This window comes from Oryctolagus cuniculus, chromosome 18 (genome assembly GCF_964237555.1).
Source record: "Oryctolagus cuniculus chromosome 18, mOryCun1.1, whole genome shotgun sequence".
NCBI lineage: Eukaryota > Metazoa > Chordata > Mammalia > Lagomorpha > Leporidae > Oryctolagus > Oryctolagus cuniculus.
The window spans coordinates 37,225,524-37,245,234 of NC_091449.1; the positions used below are offsets into that span (position 1 = coordinate 37,225,524).

A 19,711-nucleotide genomic window follows, 5' to 3' on the forward strand; every position below is an offset into this window, starting at 1 on the left:
TTGTTGTTCAGTTCTTGACTGAGATGTGACTTCTGGGACGCCTTTCCCGAGAGCTAGCTGTCCCAGGTTAGGCCCTGAAGCATCAATCTTGGTTTCTTGTATCATAGACCTTCCCACATTTGATTGCAATTTGCTGGTTTAACGTCCGACACTTCTATCATGTGTTGAGTTCCATGAGTGAGTGTAGGTGCTATGTCTGTCTTGATGACTGTTGTTCTCTTGGCACCTGGCTATCAGCAGAGAGAATGTCTGGATTGTGCACCTTCAGGTTTAAATAAACATCCCTATCGTGTAGCCTGGGCTTTGTAGACAAGATATGTGAATTCATTTCTTAGCTTTGACATTTACCAGCTTTGCAGTCTTAAACCAGGAATTTTATGTCTAAATCTTGGTTTTCACCTCTGTGAAATGGGAATAATGATATCTGCCTCACCCTTGCCAGAATTCTTGTAAGGATTAAGAGTTAGCGGAGCTGAAAATTTACTGAATCCTACAATCAGTAAATGTGAAGGAAATGAAGGAGAAGGAGCAAGGGACTAGAACTCAGACTTTTTAGTCTGGCTGGTGATGACGTTAACTGAAGATTGAAAAGCAGGAGAGACCGGTTTAAGAAAGTCAGGAAAGGAAAATGTTGACTTTGATTTTGATCTTATTGAATCTCAGGTTCTGGTGGGGACTTTCATGTTGTAATATCCTGGAGACAGTTTTAAATATAGGTTTGGGCTAGAGATGAGGATTTGAGAGTTATCTGTAATGAACTCATTTTAAGAAGATGAGATTGCCTAAAGGAACAATGTTTTTAGAGTGAGAGAGGAGGAAGGCAAGGCAATGTCTGCTATTAAAGGCAGAGGAGGAAGAAAAGTTGGAAATGGAGAATGAGAAGGGAGCCTAGGCTGGAGCAATAAAAAAGGAGGGGAGGTTATAGAAACCACAGGAAGAGAGGATTTTGAGAACAAGAAGCAGGTAGCTATGCTCAGCGCTCAGAAGATGATGCTGGGTTTTAGCAGGTGGAATTTGTCACTGGCCTTGGTAAGAATTGAGAATGGAAGTGTAGAACCAGATGGTAGTACATATCAGGGCAAAAAGAGTCAGTAGGAATCCTGGGTATTTATATTAAACTGCTCCGCAGGAAGTTTGGTAGGAAAAGAAAGGATGCAGATGGAGAAACTGAGGCAATGGAGGTTAAGTACCTTGCTCAAGGTCACACACTTACTAAGTGGCAGTGGCAGGATTTGAACTGATAAGGTCTAGTTCTGGAGTCTGGGCTTTTCATCATTATTTAGGCTATGTCCTCCCACCTTTGTCCTTGTGTTTGGAGCCTACTTAAACAGACATTTAACATTTACAGTTAAAATCTGAGAAATGCAGGGGCAAGCTTGGTCCTCTGGTTATTATGTTTTGCACTTACAGAATCATGAAGTTACATATGTGATGGTTGCAGGCCTTGGCATATTTGCAGAACGATAACTTTATTTGACTTCTTGTTCACTTTTTATGAGAAAAGCTAGCAATGGTAATTTTTGATTAATGATATAATTAGAAGAAGGAACTTGAGAACATAAAATGCACATATGAAATAAAGGTAAGTACCTGATGATGGAGTTGCAGAGTTGGAGGCAATGCTTCTGTGAAGAAATTATGATAACAAAGAGTGTGTACTGACTTGCCAGAATCCTAGGAATGAATAAATGAAAACAAACTGAAAAAATCTACTTTGTATTATAGACCTCTAAAATAGTTATTAAGTAAATGTTATTCTTTCAGGCATTCTGGTTGAAATTTTCACTGCTACTAGAAGAAACCTTATAGCTTGATATAGTTGTGCAAGCAGCTAAGGAATTTTTGTTGTTACTGTTAAAGTAACACATCGTGTCTTGTGTAATTCAGTTGTGTGGTTACACACGGGGGAGTATTTACTGATTATGCAGCACTTACTTTGGACACAGCAGAGAGCCAGAGAAGGACAGTAGAGTGCAAAGGATAAGTAAATGACCAGTCATGGAGGTCACTCACTGCTGACTTTACTGTGTCATGGTGTGCATCTGTTTACCCATGGCACATTGTTTGATCAGTGCTTAATTTTTAAAGCTCTGTAAAATGCCAGAGAAATCAAAAATCTTGCTGATCCCAAGTGCAATTATTTACAGTTGGACTGCTAGCAGGAAAGTGCTAAGGTTGATCATACTGCTGCTAAGCTGCCAAGACTGGGGACTCTCAGGGAATTCTGTCCTCTGGCCTTGGAGTACACTTCCAATGTATAAGATTTCAAGATGGAAAGTACCCTGAAATATGATTGAGAGAATTTGTCTTTTTTCATTTGAGCAAGTGTGGCCAAGAGGAGGAGTTTCTCCTCTTGGAAATGTCAAGGGGTGTATTATTAGGTCCTTGGGGCTAGATAGGCAGAATGGCAATGATGGAGCTTCAATGAAGTTCATAATCTCTCTTTTATGGTTTGGAATGGTGTTGCCTTTAGTCTTATTTTCGCTTACAAAACTATTTGATTGTGAGGAGGAACCTTGGGTAGAATTACTTGGAACTGGTTTAAAGAAAATAGAGTTTGTTATCGTGAATGGGATCAAAAGAAGATAGAATTGTTAAATGCATTTATTTTGGGTCAAAAAATTTTGGAAATCTATACAGCTTTTTCAAAATATACATTTTTGAAAATGTGAATTTTTTGAAAATTTCTCATATTGGAAATTTCACTTAATTATTAATTTAAAATAGTACTTTCTTGTTTACAAACCAAATATGAAACTGAAACTCTAGATAATAACTAATGAGAACACAAGGAAGAAGAATGTAAACTATGATGATCCAGTATTAGGGACTCAAAAGGGGATGTCCTACTGGTATCAGTGATTCCTGAGAAGAATAAGGAAATAGGATATATTTGAGAACTAGCTTAGATGAAGTGAATGTACACAAGGAGGTTTCCATGTGTGTATGGAGGAGTGGAGTTTAGCCTGCTGGTTAAGATGCCCACATCTCCCATTGGAGGACCTGGATTTGATTCCTGGCTCTAGCTCCTGGCTGCAGCTTCCTGGCAATGCAGACCCTGGGAGACAGTAGTGATGACTCAAGTGGTTGGGTTCTTGCCACCCTTATGGGAAATCTGTGTTGTGCTCCCAGCCCCTGGCTCCAGTCACTGGCAATTGTGGGTGAGTGAGAAGTGAACCAGTGTATGGGAGCTCTGTCTCTATCTTTCTTTCTCTCTCTGTATCTGTGCTCCTCAAATAAATTAAATTTTTTTAAGTTCATGGGAAATACACATTATCTTTTAATACCATTTCTCCACAAACTTTTTGAATCTCCTCCTATATTGAGAAAATACAAGTTACTTAAATTGCATCTAGAAGATGTAAAAATATAAAGCAGTGAAAGTTTTATATATTGATCCAGCAACCTTGCTAAACTATTTTATTAGTTATAGAAGCTGTGTAAAAATGAATTCTGTAGGATTTTCTATAGCGATGCTTATGTCATATGCAAATAACAACGTTTTCACCTATTTGAAGTTTATTCTCAATTTGTAGACCTTTTGTTTCTTTTTCTTGCCTAATTGTACTGTCGAGTAATTTTAGTACAGTCTTGAATAGTAGTGATGGAAGATAGCCTTGCTTTTTTACTGACGTTAATGTGAAGTTTATGCAACACTGGGTAATGTTAGCCATAGAATTTTTATACAGATGTTTGTCAGGATGAAGAAGTTTCTTTTTTTGCCATCTGTGTTTATCAGGGTTGACCTGGGCCTGAAGTATTTTCTAATACTCTTACTACATCTTTTCAGTTTTTTTTTCTTCTTTCTCTTAGTCTGCTGTTATGATGAACTATGTTACTTTTCAAATGTTAAATAAAACTGCCATTCCTTAGGTAACATTGGTTATAATATATTACCCTTTTTAGAAGTTTTGTTGGATTAAATTGCTAACATTTTGTCAAAACTTCCTCTTTCCTTTTTTTTTTTTTAAAGATTTATTTATTTTGAAAGTCAAAGTTAGAGAGAGAGAGAGAGGGGGAGAGAGAGAGAGAGAGAGAGAGAGAGAGAGAGAGAGAATGAGAATCTTCCATCCGCTGGTTTACTCCCCAGATGGCCACAATGCCCAGTACTGAGCCAGGCCAAAGCTGGGAGCCAGGAGCTTCATCTGGGTCTCCCATTTAGGCACAGGGGCCCGAGGACTTGGGACATTTTTCCGCTGCTTCCCCAGGCACATTAGCAGTGAGCTGAATCAGAAGTGAGGCAGCCAGGACACCAACAGGTGCCCACATGGGATGCTGGCATCACAGGTCGTGGCTTTACCCACTATGCCACAATGCCCCAGTCCCTATTTTATCAAAACTTTCTGCATCATATATATGAGGGATATTGGTCTGTAGTTTTCTTACAACTTTTCTGCTTGTTTTTGGGATTAAAATGACATTACTTTTCTGATTGAATTTGTAGAATTGGTGTTATTTCTTTTATAAAGCTTGGAAGAATTAATCAGTGAAGACTTTTGAGTTTGGAGTTTTCTTTGTGGGAAGTTTTTAAGATATAGATTTGATTTCATTAATAGATATGAGACTGTTCAGCACTTCTACTTTAGTGAACCTTGTTAATTTGTGTCTCTCCAAGAATTTGTCTATTTTGTTCATGTTCTAGAACTTAATTAGCATAAAGTTCATAATATCCTTTTATTATCCTTTTAATTGGTATATTGCAATTTCTGTTTTTTATTTTCCCCTTACCAGTCTGGCTAGAGACTTTTAATTTTCTTTTCTCAAAATTCTAGCTTTTGACATCATTGATTTTCTTACTTCCCTGTTTTATATTGCCTTGATTTCTGCTGTGATCTTTCATTATTTTGTTTCTTCTACTTACTTTGAATTTCGTTTGTTCTTCTTTTCCAGTTTGTCCAGGTGGAAGCTTAGGTAATTGATGTACCCCCCCCCTTTAAATAATTATTTTATTTTAATGTGGTATAAAAGAGACAGAGAAAGCAAGAACACGTGTTCTAGAGCTCAAGAGAAACAGAAAATGCTCTCCAGGAGGATGAAACTCCATTTGGCTCTCCATTGTAGGTGGCAGGGACCCAAGTACTTGAGCCATCACATGCTGCCTCCCCAGGTGCACATTAGCAGGAAGCTGGATTGGAACTGGAGGAGCCTCTATTTGAACCAGGCACTTGGATATAGGATATGAGCATTGTAAGCAGCAGGTTAACCATTGCACCAGTCACCACCAGTTTTCTTTTTTTAATGCAACCATTTAGTATCATAATTCTCTTCGTACATCTTATTTTATATGTGTACTACAAGTTTTTGAAATGTTGTATTTTCATTTTTATTTGTGTAAAAGTACTTCCAGTTTCCCTTTTCTTCTTTGATCAATAGATTATTGATTATTTAGTAAGGAATTAGTTTTCAAATATTTGGGGAATTTTTTAGTTACATAGGTATTTCTACAAGTTTATATATAATTGAATTAAAATATTATTTTGGTTGAAAGACTTTTTAATACAATGAAAATGTGTGCTATGAGAAAACTATGCATAAATATGTCAAAAATTTTTGCATCAAAACAAACTTAAGCTTTAACTTCTATTTTTAATGAACTTTTTGAGGTATCTTTGGATGTCTGCTACTGATTTTTAATTTAATTCCATTTTGTTAGAGAACTTTTTAGAGTACTTTGTTTCTTTTCAAACATAATTGGAGCCCCAGATATGGCTGTTTATTAAAATTTTTGACTACAGCTGTAGAATTATCTATTTCTCTTTGCTTGTTCAGCTTTTGTCGTATGTATTTTGAAGATATATTGTTAGGAAAATATATATTTATTGAGGATAATATGTTCTGTTGATGAGTTGACTCCTATGTCATTAGAAATAACTTTATCTCGTAATATTCTTTGTTCTTAATCCTATTTTGTCTAGTATTGTTTTAGTCAGTTCAGCTTTCTTTTGATTAGTATTGCTGGCTAAATGATTTATTTACTCTTTTACTTTGTTAGTCCTTTTGTTGCTGTTGTGATAAGGTATGCAAAACATACCATTTACCATTTTAACAATTTTTAAATATAAAGTTCTTGCATGTACAGTATCCATTAAGTACATTCGTATTGTGTTGATTCTTTCATTTTGAAACAATTTGTTGCTTTATATTGTGAATAATGTAAGTGAATTTCTTATGAGTAGTATATGGTTAAGTGTTGCATTTAAAAAATCAAATCTAATAGTCTCTGTCTTTTAACTGAGTCATTTTGATTGATTGTTTTTACCATTTTACTATATACTCTTTATTCTCTTTTTTCTCTATTTCTGGCTTCTTAAGATTTTCTTTTTATGATTCCATTTTATTTGTTGACTTATTACCTATAACTCTTTGTTTTGTTATATTATGGTTGTTTTAATGTTTGTAGTATTTGTCTTTATTTTAACCCAGTGTTCCTTGAAGTAGCATTATCGCCCCTCACATATAGCACAAGAATCCTACAGCATACTTCCATTTCTTCTTGCCTTCTTAATATTGTTGTCCTACATTTTACTGTTACATATTTTATAACCTCTATAATAAAATACTTTCACTTTAAATAAAGTGATAAAGATGTAAATGATAAAAGAGTAAAATATCTTGTATTTTCTATGTAGTTACTATTTCTGATGGCCTGCATTCCTTTATGTAAATTCAGATTTGTGTGTAGCATCATTTTCTTTCTGCTTGAAGGTCTTCCTTTATCTCACGGTGAAGGTCTGCTGGTATTGAATTCTTTCTGCTCTTATGTATCTGAAAGTGTTTATTTTGCCATTGTTTTTGTAAGATATTATGGTATTTCCCCACCACTTTCTGGCGATGTTCACAGGATTTCATGTTATTCTCATGGTTTGTTCTTGAGTAGATAGTATGTCTTTCTTCTCTGACTGCTTTCAAAACATTCTGTTTTTCATTGTTTTTAAAAAAGTTGATTGTGATGTGATTTGGTGTTATTTCCATCAGTTTTTTGTGTTTGGGATTCTTTGAACATCTTGGATCTGTGAACTTCCTTTTTTAATTTTATCAAATTTGGAAAGCATTTGGCCCCTGTTTTATCTTTCTCTTATTCTCTCCCCTCTTCTTTGGTGACTCCATTTATCTTATTAAACTGTTTAAAGTCATCCTACAACTCACTGATGCTCTGTTAGTTTTGTCCTGTCATTTTTCTCTTTCATTTGGATAACTTCTCTCCCTTGCTGTCTTTGGATTCATTCATTCATTCTTCTTTTTTTTTTTTTAAGTGATAACAAATCTTTGAATCCTGTGCAGTGTGTCTTTCATCTCAGACACTGAGCTTTTCCTTCCTAAAAGCTTGATTTAATATTGTTCTTCTGTTTCTTTGCTTACCATGATCGGTCTTTCTCCAAGTTTTGGAACTTATAAACTACAAAAATTATTATAGTCACTGTTTTAATGTGCTGCTCTATCGATTCTGTTAACTGTGCCATTTGAGGCCTTATTGCTTTTTCTCTTCATTATCAGTCATACTGTCTTGCTTTGTAGTTCAGTTTTTACTTTCCAAGACTTGTAGATTGACAAACACAAATTTTAATATTTGAGTGCTGGATTTTGTTCTTTATCCTTTAAATATTCCTGAACTTTGTTAGGAAATTGATTTAAGTTACTTGGCAACAGTTTGGTCCTTTCAGATCTTGCTTTCAAGCTTTGATAGGAAGGAACAGAACGAGGACATTTAGTCTCAGGCTAGTTTTGCACCATCTTGATGTGAAAACCTCTGCGTATTCTTCCTGAATTCTTGTGGATTCGGAGCTTTTCTAGTCCAGCTAGCTATTTGGCCTGCTACAGAAGAAGCTCCCATTACTGAAACTAGAACAAGACATCCAAATCATAATGGCAAAGATCTCTTTTTGAATGCATTGTAGTACTACTAAAGCCACCATGACTTGACTGTTCAAGTACTTAGAAGCGTTGGTTAAAAGTTTAAAAGTAGAATTGTTTTAATTAAAAATTTAAAAAGTTGTGCTATTTGTGTTATCTTCAAGGTAAAAATTAAACAGTTCTGGAAAGACGTGATTGCTTTTGGCATCCATGATGCTGTGGCAGAGTAAGGTGCGTGAGCTTGTTACAGTACTTGGGAATTGAGAATGTGAATTGTGATTCTGTCGTGACCTGCATGTCATCGCTCGTGCAGCCACTTAATAGCTCTGGGTGGGCTGTAGTTTTTTCACCTGTTCTAAAATCTTATGATTTTGTTTTATTAAAACTTGGGTGATTTAATAGAGGCATCTGTCTGTCTAACAACTTTTATGGGCAATTTTTATATATTTCTCCTGTAGTTCACTCAGGCAGATTGATATCTATCTTTATCAAGTAGGATTAATCTATGGTCTAACGTATAATATGATAGGGTCTATGGAGATTACTTTGTAGTTGATTTGTATCTAATCAATATAAGAGGTTTTCAGAAGTTTATGGAAAACATGTATCATGAAAAATCTATGTATAGATTTTAAACTTTTCTTGCACTAATAAACTTACCTTTTCATTCCGTTTTCCACAAACTTCTTGAGGTACCTTCACAAAACTGTCCTTTTCCAAACATAAGTTACTAAGAGTGACAACAAATGGTTGCCAAAGTGTGTTAAAGATTTTTGTGTGGTAGGCATTGTTCTTAAACCTTTCTAGGTGTTCTTTCATTTACACTTCACAGGGAGATAAGAAAATAGTCCCAAATTGTGTCTATGGTGGAACTGGCACTGGAACTCAGATTTTGGTTCCTTAGCTTATAATTTGTTTCACGGCCCTCAACCCTCCATTTGAATGCTATTTGTCTAATATCCGCATAGTTTATAATTTGCAAAATGCACTCATGATGAATTTTATTTCATATTCACAACCTTATGACACAGTGTTTTACAGATTAGGAAATTGATGTTGAGGGAAGAAAGTGATGAAGTCTACACCCAAAATTCTACTGTTTCCAACTCCTATTTATTTTGAATATGCCCTGTTGTGAGAATAGGACAAGCAATGCTGAGTTTGTTGAAATGGTTTATAGTTTGTTTCTTTCCAGTTGAAAACAAATACGTTATATGCACATGTGGAATGTTTAGTTACACTTCTTTTGGTTTAACTACCTCCCACTGATCTTTCTGGTGTTAGCTTGGATGTGTCTTCCTCAGGGACAGTCTTCCTTCCCCACTCAGACTGCTTATGGACTATGTGAATGTTACCACTTCTTATTTGAAACCCTCGCAAGATCATGATTATTTTCACTTGGGCATTCATTGCCTTAATTTGTGGCTGCATTTTGAAAAGACTCAGGTAACAAAATGAAATTGAATCAGATGCATCATTTAAAATGTATTATGTGGCCGGCGCCGCAGCTCACTAGGCTAATCCTCTGCCTTGCGGCGCCGGCACACCGGGTTCTAGTCCCGGTCGGGGCGCCGGATTCTGTCCCGGTTGCCCCTCTTCCAGGCCAGCTCTCTGCTGTGGCCAGGGAGTGCAGTGGAGGATGGCCCAAGTGCTTGGGCCCTGCACCCCATGGGAGACCAGGAGAAGTACCTGGCTCCTGCCATCGGATCAGCGCGGTGTGCCGGCCGCAACGCGCCAGCTGCGGTGGCCATTGGAGGGTGAACCAACGGAAAAGGAAGACCTTTCTCTCTGTCTCTCTCTCTCACTGTCCACTCTGCCTGTCAAAAAAAAAAAAATGTATTATGTGGACATGACAAATGGATAAAGAATAATGTGTTAGCAGCGTAATCTGAGGAAGCTGAAGATACAAGAGTAGTAAGATGCATCCTTCACATTATGGCCCACAATCCAGTTAAATCTTTTAAAGTAATTATTGTAAGATTCTCAAACCATATCTCTGTTTGGTAACATACTCAAGCTAAGACATAACCTGACTTTTTAAAAAAATTTATTTATTTATTTGAAAGACAGAGTTGCAGAGAGAGAGAGAGATCAATCAATCGATTGATTGATCTTCCATCTGCTGGTTCATTTCCCAAATGGCCACAAGAGCTGGGGCTGGGCTAGGCCAAAGCCAGGAGTTAGGAGATTCTTCTGGATCTAACATGTGGTAACATGTGGATCTAACATGTGGTAACAAGCACTTGGGCTACCTTCTGCTGCCTTTCTCAGGCTATTAGCAAAGAGCTAGAGTGGAAGTACAGCAGTGGGGACACAAAACGGCGCTCATATGGGATGGCAGCACTGCAGGTGGTGCCGTAACCTACTGCGCCACAGCTGGCCACGCAGCTGACCTTTCTGATGGTGAGGCAGAAGCTGAGAGGCTGGAGTAAAGTTTGCCACACTAACTTCCATCCTTCGTGGTGTGTTTCACATGAGGTCTTGTGTCCCTTTCCCAGCTAGTGCTATGGAAACGGGCATTGACTGGCATAGAAGGGTCTTCCCAAGCTCCTCCTTCCAGGTGGGAGAGCTGCAGCATTGCCCTCTCTCTGGCCATCTGTGTGGTATTTGTGAGCAATTTGGTGGATCTGACACCAGTGTGACAGCGAGAAAGCGTGCGTGTGAGCAGTTTGCTGCAGGGCCCAGCGGTGTGCATTTACTGTACATCAGGCTGAGGCGCTGCAGTTAGGCAGATCTGACAATCACATGTGAGCCCCTTCTGCCTGCAGTCCAGAGTGCACTCTCATGTTGTGTGTGTTTACCCACTGGTTGGCATTTGACACGAAGGAATTGTCAAAGCCAGTTTTTCACCCCTGCTTCACTCTTCAGAGTGCTAGTCTCTGAGAGCTTCCCAAACATATACTAAAGCTTCTGCAGAAGTCTGGGCAAAGGGGTGTGCCTTCTGAAACAAAGGCCACATCCTGTCGTTTCCTCCTCGTGCTGAAGTCCAGGTGAAGAATTAGTAATGTCATTCAACTTGTGCAGGTAATATGTTGAACAGCTAATGTATGTCTGTAGTTCAAAAATCAAAACAAACATACGATTGAATGTTTTGAGCCTTCCTGCTCTGCCCCTGCCTGCGTCTCATTGTGTCTCACCTCTACTTGTGACAGTTTGTGTGGGAAGGCTGCTTTCCTGGGGTGGAAGAAGATAATGCTCTGGGCCACCATGTCTGGTTGAGCAGGTTGGGCCCTGTTTAAAGACAGTAATCATTGGAACAGGTGGGGGCTGACATCCAGTTTGTGTTTACCAAGCCATACTCTATCAAGTGGGATTCTATTGGCTCAGAACAAGGTGTGCCATTTCCTGATTCTTATGGCGACTTACTGGCTGATAATAGCACCAGTGATGATGTGTTTTATTTGAAAACCAATTATTTCTGCCATTTTTGTTTCTTTCCTTACAAAGAATTTCTCTAGCATGTACCTATGTGTTTCTACATCTATGTATACATACTTATGCCATTTATATGTCATGTTCACACAGACTCCATATATGCTTGACTGTAAGATCATACATTCTTTGAAAAAAACCCTAAGAAAGAGGAAGTCACCTTCTATGTATTTTCTGCTGTTAAAAGGTACTTTATAATAGGGGATTATCTCAGTTACATTATTTGAGCAGTACTGTTTGGGGAAGACATAATTACTTGAAAAGGCCTTAGACAGTTCTTGCTGTGGATACTTAAAAATGTTATTTCATAAACTGGAAAAGAAAAAAAAGATGGTTAGCACAGACTTAGTAATTATGGTAGTGATGAAAGATCACAATTAAAAAGCAATGCTATAAGTAGATATGATCACAAATACATATTTACATGATGAATCAATATTCCAAATATCCCAGTGTTATGCAAATAGATACTTGAAGCTTGCCTTATGTTTCCAGTCATAGTTTCATAGAAGGATTTAGAAACTACTGTCTCAGGCAGATCATATAGATAGGAAGATTTGTTGTAGAAAACTGTATTGGATGACACAAAAGGGACCTCAGTGCTGAAAAAGTCCCTGATGTCAAATGATGCATGTGTAGATTAATTCAGATAGTCTCCTGAAATGTGGGAGTGAATGTAATCATTATATCAAAATGCTTTATACAATGTATAATTTAAAATGTGGGTAATTCACTTAACTTATAATTGACATTTGACCGATTTTTATCTCTAAAAGTTTATGTAGTCAGGTTAGCTGAATTTTTTATTCTCTTATTGGAAAAATAAGATATTACCTTATATTTGAGTCATTTTATATTATCTGTTTTTTTTTTTTTTTATTAACAGAAACTGAGGCTTCTTGAGGAGCTTGAAGACACTTGGCTCCCATATCTGACCCCTAAAGATGATGAATTCTATCAGCAGGTAAGAAAGTGTGAGGTTTTTATCAATTCGTAGTGATGTGTTCTAAGCTACCTTATCTCACCTCTGAGAAGGCTGATCTAGAGTGGTTAAACAAGGGTGGAAAATCAGATTTGATCACCCCAGGGCCGCTTATTACCTATACAACGTACAGATTCCTTCTCAATCTGCTTTCTGCTGTGAACTTGGAGCTTCTGCGCAATGGACTTGTTTTTTCCCAGTTCCTGGTTTCTGCTCATGGTGTGTGTGTGTGTGTGTGTGTTTAAAAAAATTATTTATTTTTATTTTATTTCAATATGAGGCTGATGGAGGGAGATCTTCTATCCATTGGTTTATTCCCCAAATGCCTGCACTAGCCAGGGCTTGGCCAGGCCAAAGCCAGGAGCCTGGAACGCCATCCAGATCTCCCATGTGGGTGGCAGCGACCCAAGTACTTGAGCCATCATCCCACACCTCCCATTGCATGCCTTAGTAGGAAGCTGGGTTAGGAGTGGGTAGCTGGGACTTGAACCAGGCACTCATATATGGGACATGGGTGTCCCAAGCTGCAACTTAATTACTGCAACAGATGCCCACCTGAACTCCTGTTATTTCTACTGCATAGAATATCCATTGCTCCTTCCCTTGCCAGATAGCCAGTTCAAAAGTTCAGTCAAGCATCACCTTCTTTGTGAAAGTTTCCCTGACTTGACTCCTCTCTTTTGTGCTACTGTGTCTTGTAACTAAGTCTGTTGTACTACCTTTCACTCTGTGCTATAATTTTGTGACTGTCTTTGAATTAGTTAGCCCTCTTTCCACTGAAGTGACAACATTCAAATCAAATCCACTGTCACCAAAAAACAGGAATTTATTGACATCATTTAGATGTCTAGGAGGACTTGGCTGAATGCAGCCTCACTAAGAAGATCCGCAGTGGTCGCTCCTTTTCTATTTTTTTCTTCTTGGCTTACCTCTGTGTGAATTTATACTGAGTAGACACTCACCTGGCAGCCTGGGATCCGAGAGCTGTTGAGTTCTTTCTCTTTGGTTTGACCACATTCTCTAGGGAGTGATCTTGTTGGCCCTGTTTGAGCCATGTGTCTATCCTTGAACCAATCACTGAGTTCAGAAAGTGAGATGCTCCTGTTTGCCTGGCCAAGGTCATGTACTCTGTTCTTAGGGTAGGGTTGAATGTAGCATTCCCACTCCCACTACGCAGACTGTGTGAGTCAGATGTGGCTAGCTCTCTCAAAGGGAAATTGGACAGCTCTTTCAATGAAAAAGGATTATGCATGCCGGGCAAGCAAAAAGAATAAATTCTTACCTATTCTTTCCTATTAGCTCTGAAGCTATAAGAATTGGGCTATGTCACCTTTTTGTTTCTCATGGCTGCTTATAGGTAGCAGACCCTCAGTAACCAAGGAAGGAAGAGAAGAAAGAAGTTACCTATCTAGAATCCAGGTGTTCCAGTTCATTATCATTTCTAACATTGTCTTTCATCCCTTATCTCATTCAGTCCTCTTTTGGATAGCCCTCCTTTTCCTCTTTGCTTCTCTCAATCCTTGAAGCTGTAGTATTTTCAGAGCAAGACATAAATCTAAGCACGTCAACCCTCTGCTTGAATGTCCCACAATGACTATTTGTGCTTTCCAGCCTCACGTCTTCCACTCTTCCACCTTTTTATCCATACTGGAGTTTTGCCCTTTTTTTTTACAGTATCTGCTCCTTACCTGGCTCTGTTTTCTCCAGTGAACTTCTGTGTTAGTAATCACTCATGGAGTATCTCCTGCCCAAGCTTCCCTGACACCTAGCCCAGAGGATTATCTCTGCTCCTTCTGTTGTAATTCATCTGTATCCTTATTAGCATTTATCTCACTTTATTGTAATAGTTTCCTTATATTTTTTCCCTCATCCTCTGTACTTTGTTCAGTGCCTGGAGCCTAGTAAGTGCTTAGTTTGTTTGCATGAATGAATATGACTTATTGCACGCATGAGTTAATATAAAAAAACCAGTTGTATAATTGTGGGTTTAATATGATTTGAGCTTTGCTTTTACTCACATAGATACCTCCTGCGGGAGGTGGTATTTGGAAAGATTTGGAGGATGTATACAGAATTATGCCCTTTATTGACTGGGTGTTCTCCTTTAAGCTTTCCTGGTTTTCCAGTTGTCTGTAGTGCTCATGCATTCTTTTGGAGTCAGGAAAAAAATTTTTTTTTCAAAAGTACCCTTGAAATAGGTAAGCCCACAAAATTCAGTTGGTTCTGAAATGGTTGCTAATATTATCACAGATAAAAGGCTTCTGTTACATGATTGCACACGTAGTTAAAAAGCAGCTGTTGAGCCGTTTCAGCTTCTGCATTGTGAATGTAGTACATGAAGAATTAAATACAGAAGGTTATCAGCCTGCTGTGCTCTGAACAGCCATACGGCGAGGGATAAAAGGAAACCTAAATGCAAACAGAACAACTTTCAAGGCTTCTCTTTTATTTTTCCCAGATCCACAATAAACCCTGATACCAATATCTAATCATGTTAAATGCACTTTATCATAAGGTTTAATGCTTCAGTACAACCTTACTGAAAATGAACTTATTCTCTTAAAAGATGAAGTGGGGCCATCGCCGTGGCTCACTTGGCTAATCCTCTGCCTGCTGGGTCGGCATCCCATATGGGCACCGAGTTCTAGTCCTGGTTGCTCCTCTTCCAGTCTAGCTCTCTGCTGGAGCCCGGGAGGGCAGTGGAGGATGGCCCAAGTGCTTGGGCCCTGCACCCACATGGGAGACCAGGAGAAGCACCTGGCTCCTGGCTTCGGATCAGCGCAGCACCGGCCGTAGAGGCCATTTGGGGGGTGAACCAACGGAAGGAAGATCTTCCTCTCTCTCTCTCTCTCTCTCTCTCTCTCTCTCTCTCACTGTCTATAACTACCTGTAAAATCAATTAAAAAAAGAAAAAGATGAAGTGAAAACACTTTAAAGTGAAAAACAATATTATTCACTTGAGAGGTAGAGAGAGAGAAGCAGGTAGACATACTGAGAAGACTGACAGCCCGATAGAGAGAGAGCAAACTCGCCTCCACTGGTTCCCTCCACAGCAGCTGAGGCTGAGCCAGTCCAGTGTGGGGAACTGGAGCGCAGGCTGCGTTTCCCGCCTGGGTGGCAGGGGCCCGACTCCTCGAGCTGTCACCGCTGAGCCCAGGTTGTGCACCAGCAGGCAGCTGGAATCAGCAGTGGAACTGGGACGCGAAGCCAGGCACTCTGATGCTGGAGGTGTGTGTCCCAGCTGGTGGCTTAGCCACAAGGCCAAATACCTGCCCCATGAAAATACTTTTAATGACATGAATGAATGCTCCAATTCCATCTTCCAACTGACTACAGGGTGGCTCTACCCGAAAGTCTTACAGGTACATCTGACTCATTATGATCTGTATTACTGACTTAAATAAATATTTTGGCTTAAGCATGCATATAGCTCCCTCAACTCTGTGCCAGGTAAACTCTTAGTCATTAGAGAGGATGTTGTAAAAAGACTCCTGACTTCTTTGAGCTTTTTTTTTTTTTTTTTTTTTTTTTTGGTGAGTGTAGTAGGTGGCTTGGGAGTACCTAGACTTCACGGAGGTGTAGGAGCAAACCATGTAGATACTTGTGGGAAGACTGTTCTGGGCTTAGGGAGCCACAGAGCCTCTGAGGTATGTTTGAAAGGGAGAGCACCTGAGGCTACCATCTGGGGAGGAGGGAGAGCAGAGGCGATGAGATCAGAGAGTGAGTGTTGGCTGTTACCCGGAGATGAGGAGGCGTGAATGGGTCTGGAACACAAGTGGCACAGGGTGTGACTCAGATTTCAGTATGGATCCACTTCCCAAGCCTCCTCCCATTCATTCTCTCATTCTCTTCTCTAGTGGCATCCCTCCCTACCCTTGTTCTGTTCTCCAAATTAGATACCTTGCTATCCTCAACTCCCTGTTGCCTCTGCCTCTCCTTCCATCACCTACTCAGCATCTCTCAAACTGTTCTTTCTTTTCCAGTCCTGTAAATACAATCACAGGTCAGGTTCCCATTTGTCATCCCCCACCTACACAGTTCTAACATTCCCCTAATTGTTCTTATGTCTTCCCCAGTGCCATCAGAGGTGTGTTCCTATGAGCAGGTCTGACTTGCACTTTCTTGTTTATTACATTTTGCTGAGTCTTTCTTGCCTCCAAAGTAAAGTTCAAACTCCTCAGCAGATCTCTCCTGTGAGGCCACTGACTGACCATATGGCCCAACCTACTTCTCTGCTCTAATATCTACTCTTTGCCTAATGTGGCATCCAACCTTGACCTCCTGTCACGCAGGCTTTCCTGCTCCCCTCGGCTCTGCGGGCACTTTCACCCTCCTGTGCCTTTGTACCTGCCAGCTCCTTCCTCTCTTTTTGGTCTCCTGAGCCTTTACTCACCCGTAGGGACCTCTCTTAAATGCCACATGATAGGGCACCTCAGAAAGTTCATGGGAAATGCCCAGTGTGACCTGTGTAGGGTCTGTGTGTGTAGGACCCCCGCAGGAGGCGCTCAGTGATTCTCAGGGTAGCACATTTCCTCCTTCCCAACAGATTGGTAAGCCTTTATCTTTATGTGCCAAAACCAACTAACTCATATTTTAATTCCATTTTCTACAAGCTCTTGGAAGTATTGTCTGGCTCTCCTTGCTCTTGGAAAGCAGGTAGACAATTTGCTCACATTTGGATTCCCAGCACCTAGAGCTTTTGCACATAGTATGTGCTCAATAAATATGTATTCAATACTTATAAGTCTTTCTCTAAGTGTGGGTTTCCTTTTTTTTTTTTTTTTTTTTTTTTTTTTGACAGGCAGAGTGGACAGTGAGAGAGAGAGACAGAGAGAAAGGTCTTCCTTTGCCGTTGGTTCACCCTCCAATGGCCGCCGCGGCTGGCGCGCTGCTGCCGGCACACCACGCTGATCCGATGGCAGGAGCCAGGAGCCAGGTGCTTTTCCTGGTCTCCCATGGGGTGCAGGGCCCAAGCACCTGGGCCATCCTCCACTGCACTCCCTGGCCACAGCAGAGAGCTGGCCTGGAAGAGGGGCAACTGGGACAGAATCCGGCGCCCCGACCGGGACTAGAACCCGGTGTGCCGGCACCGCAAGGCGGAGGATTATCCTAGTGAGCCGCAGCGCCGGCCTCCATTTTTTTTAAAGATTATTGAGAGAGTTACACAGATAAAGGAAGTGAGAGAGGGAGAGGGAGAGGGAGAGGAGGGGGAGAGAGAGAGAGAGGGATCTTTCATTTGTTAGTTCATTTTCCAAATGGCCACAATGGCTAGAGCTCTCTCATCTGGGGACAGGGGCCCAAGCAGCTGGGCCTTCTTCTGCTGCTTTTCCAGGCACATTCACAAGGAGCTGGATCAGAAGTGGAGCAGCTGGATCTCAAGCGGGCAGCCACATGAGATGCCAGCATCTCAGGTGGAGCCTTATCCGCCATGCTACAGTGTCGGCTCTCCATTTTTTTTTTGTCTATACTGTTAAACTATGAGGTGCTATACAACAGGACCTATCTCATTTTTATAATTGTATTTATGGCTCTTTGTATGTAGTACCTGGTACACAGCAAATATTTGATAAACGCTAAGGAGACCAACAAAGTGACTATTGACTGACTGAATGATCAGATATCTTTATGTCATTTTGTAGCAAAGTGCATGTTATCACAAGGCTGGCTGTAGTAGGTGTAGCAGGGCCTAAGCCATGACTTCAGCAGTGTTCCTCCTCTGGAGCACCTCTCAGCACCCTGCAACTGGAGGCTGGACCATGTAAGTGTTTAGCCCATTAGTCTTGGATGTCTGCCAAGTTGCAAGCATTTTACAATAAAAATGGTATAGAAAATATTATGACAGATAGCATATAAATTGCCATAAAGTACAAAATAGAAAGCATTAACCAGCAAAATTTATTAACAGCCAAATTAGAAATATACTTCCTTGAAATCAGAGTATCTTAACACTTAGGCAAAAAATATTTCCCAAGTCACTTGATTTTTATTTCACACCATCAAAGGTTGAGTTCCACTGGGCTTTGTTTAAGGGAGCCTCATGTAACAGCGGGCCAGACCTCTCTGTATGATGAACACCTTTCAGAAATGTCCCCCACTTTGAGAAGAAAGGGTATACTCTTTACATTATAATTTAAACTAGGCAGAAGATAAAGCTGCATCTCCAGAGAGCCTGACGTTCTTCATCTTCCAGCCATCAATAAAGGCCTGGCAAGTGGCACTGTCTATCTAACATACTTTTCTAAATGCTTATTAAATGACATCATCATCATTTTTATCCACAGAATGATGTATAAATCTCAAGAAGTATAGTATGTGACCAGACAACTACTAATATAATTTCATGACTGTATATTCCCTGGAAAAATTCTAATAGGATTAAATAGAAAGTTCTAACATAGTTGAAAATCTGCCAACAGCTGTTGCAAATTACGGTGTGATAGCTGATGTTCTACATGTACCTGTCCAACTGGAAAGTGAACTTTTTTCTTTGACAGAATAAATTAATATAAAATTATTTAGTGGTCAGTTCTTCTTTGAAGTTACTTGTTTTCTTTAAAGAAAAATGTAACAAATACTATGTTGCATTTTAGTGTATCAGGCCATAATCTATTTACTTTACAAATAGTAAAACAGGGCAGTTAGGTTGGGGATTTTCTCTCTGACATTTTTTTGAGATAGTGACAAAATAAGCCGAGTATTATTTATTCTCACTATGGTTAAATAAAAATTTCCTGGAGCTTTGAACAGCAATCTGAGTAAGATTCATATAGTACCAGAAGGCCCACTAAAGATTTTTGATAATTCAGGGTCATCAAAAGGAATCTCCTGGGAGTGAGCATTTGGCCTTGTGGCTAAGCCACCAGCTGGGACACACACCTCCAGCATCAGAGTGCCTGGCTTCGCGTCCCAGTTCCACTGCTGATTCCAGCTGCCTGCTGGTGCACAACCTGGGCTCAGCGGTGACAGCTCGAGGAGTCGGGCCCCTGCCACCCAGGCGGGAAACGCAGCCTGCGCTCCAGTTCCCCACACTGGACTGGCTCAGCCTCAGCTGCTGTGGAGGGAACCAGTGGAGGCGAGTTTGCTCTCTCTCTATCGGGCTGTCAGTCTTCTCAGTATGTCTACCTGCTTCTCTCTGTCTACCTCTCAAATGAATAATATTGTTTTTCACTTTAAAGTGTTTTCACTTTGTCTTTTAAGGGAATAAGTTTATTTTCAGTAAGGTTGTATTGAAGCACTAAGCCTTATGATAAAGTGCATTTAACATGATTAGATATTGGTATCTCCAAGTTCAGTACCCTGGGATAACCAGCATAAACTTGTGGCTATTCTTTTCTCTGAGTCTTTTCTTCTGTGAATATTTATGTCTATATATTTTTTCTTTTTATGGAAGTAGAATTTTTTAGCTAACTATCTTGTTACTAATTTTCTTGTATGACCATAGTTTGC

At 39.9% G+C, this 19,711-nt stretch overlaps 1 protein-coding gene across 8 annotated transcripts in view; it reads left to right on the top strand.

Moving 5' to 3' along the window:
* FTO (FTO alpha-ketoglutarate dependent dioxygenase) overlaps positions 1-19,711 on the top strand; it is a 414,324-nt gene that overhangs the window by 96,996 nt on the left and 297,617 nt on the right. For 3 of the 8 annotated variants that reach the window (XM_070061822.1, XM_070061827.1, NM_001199368.1), the window contains 1 exon segment: positions 12,170-12,247. Coding sequence is in view for 2 of the 8 variants with exons in the window: in NM_001199368.1 (NP_001186297.1) it covers positions 12,170-12,247 (78 nt within the window). In the remaining 6 variants the exon portion in view is untranslated. 8 annotated transcript variants of the gene reach the window in all.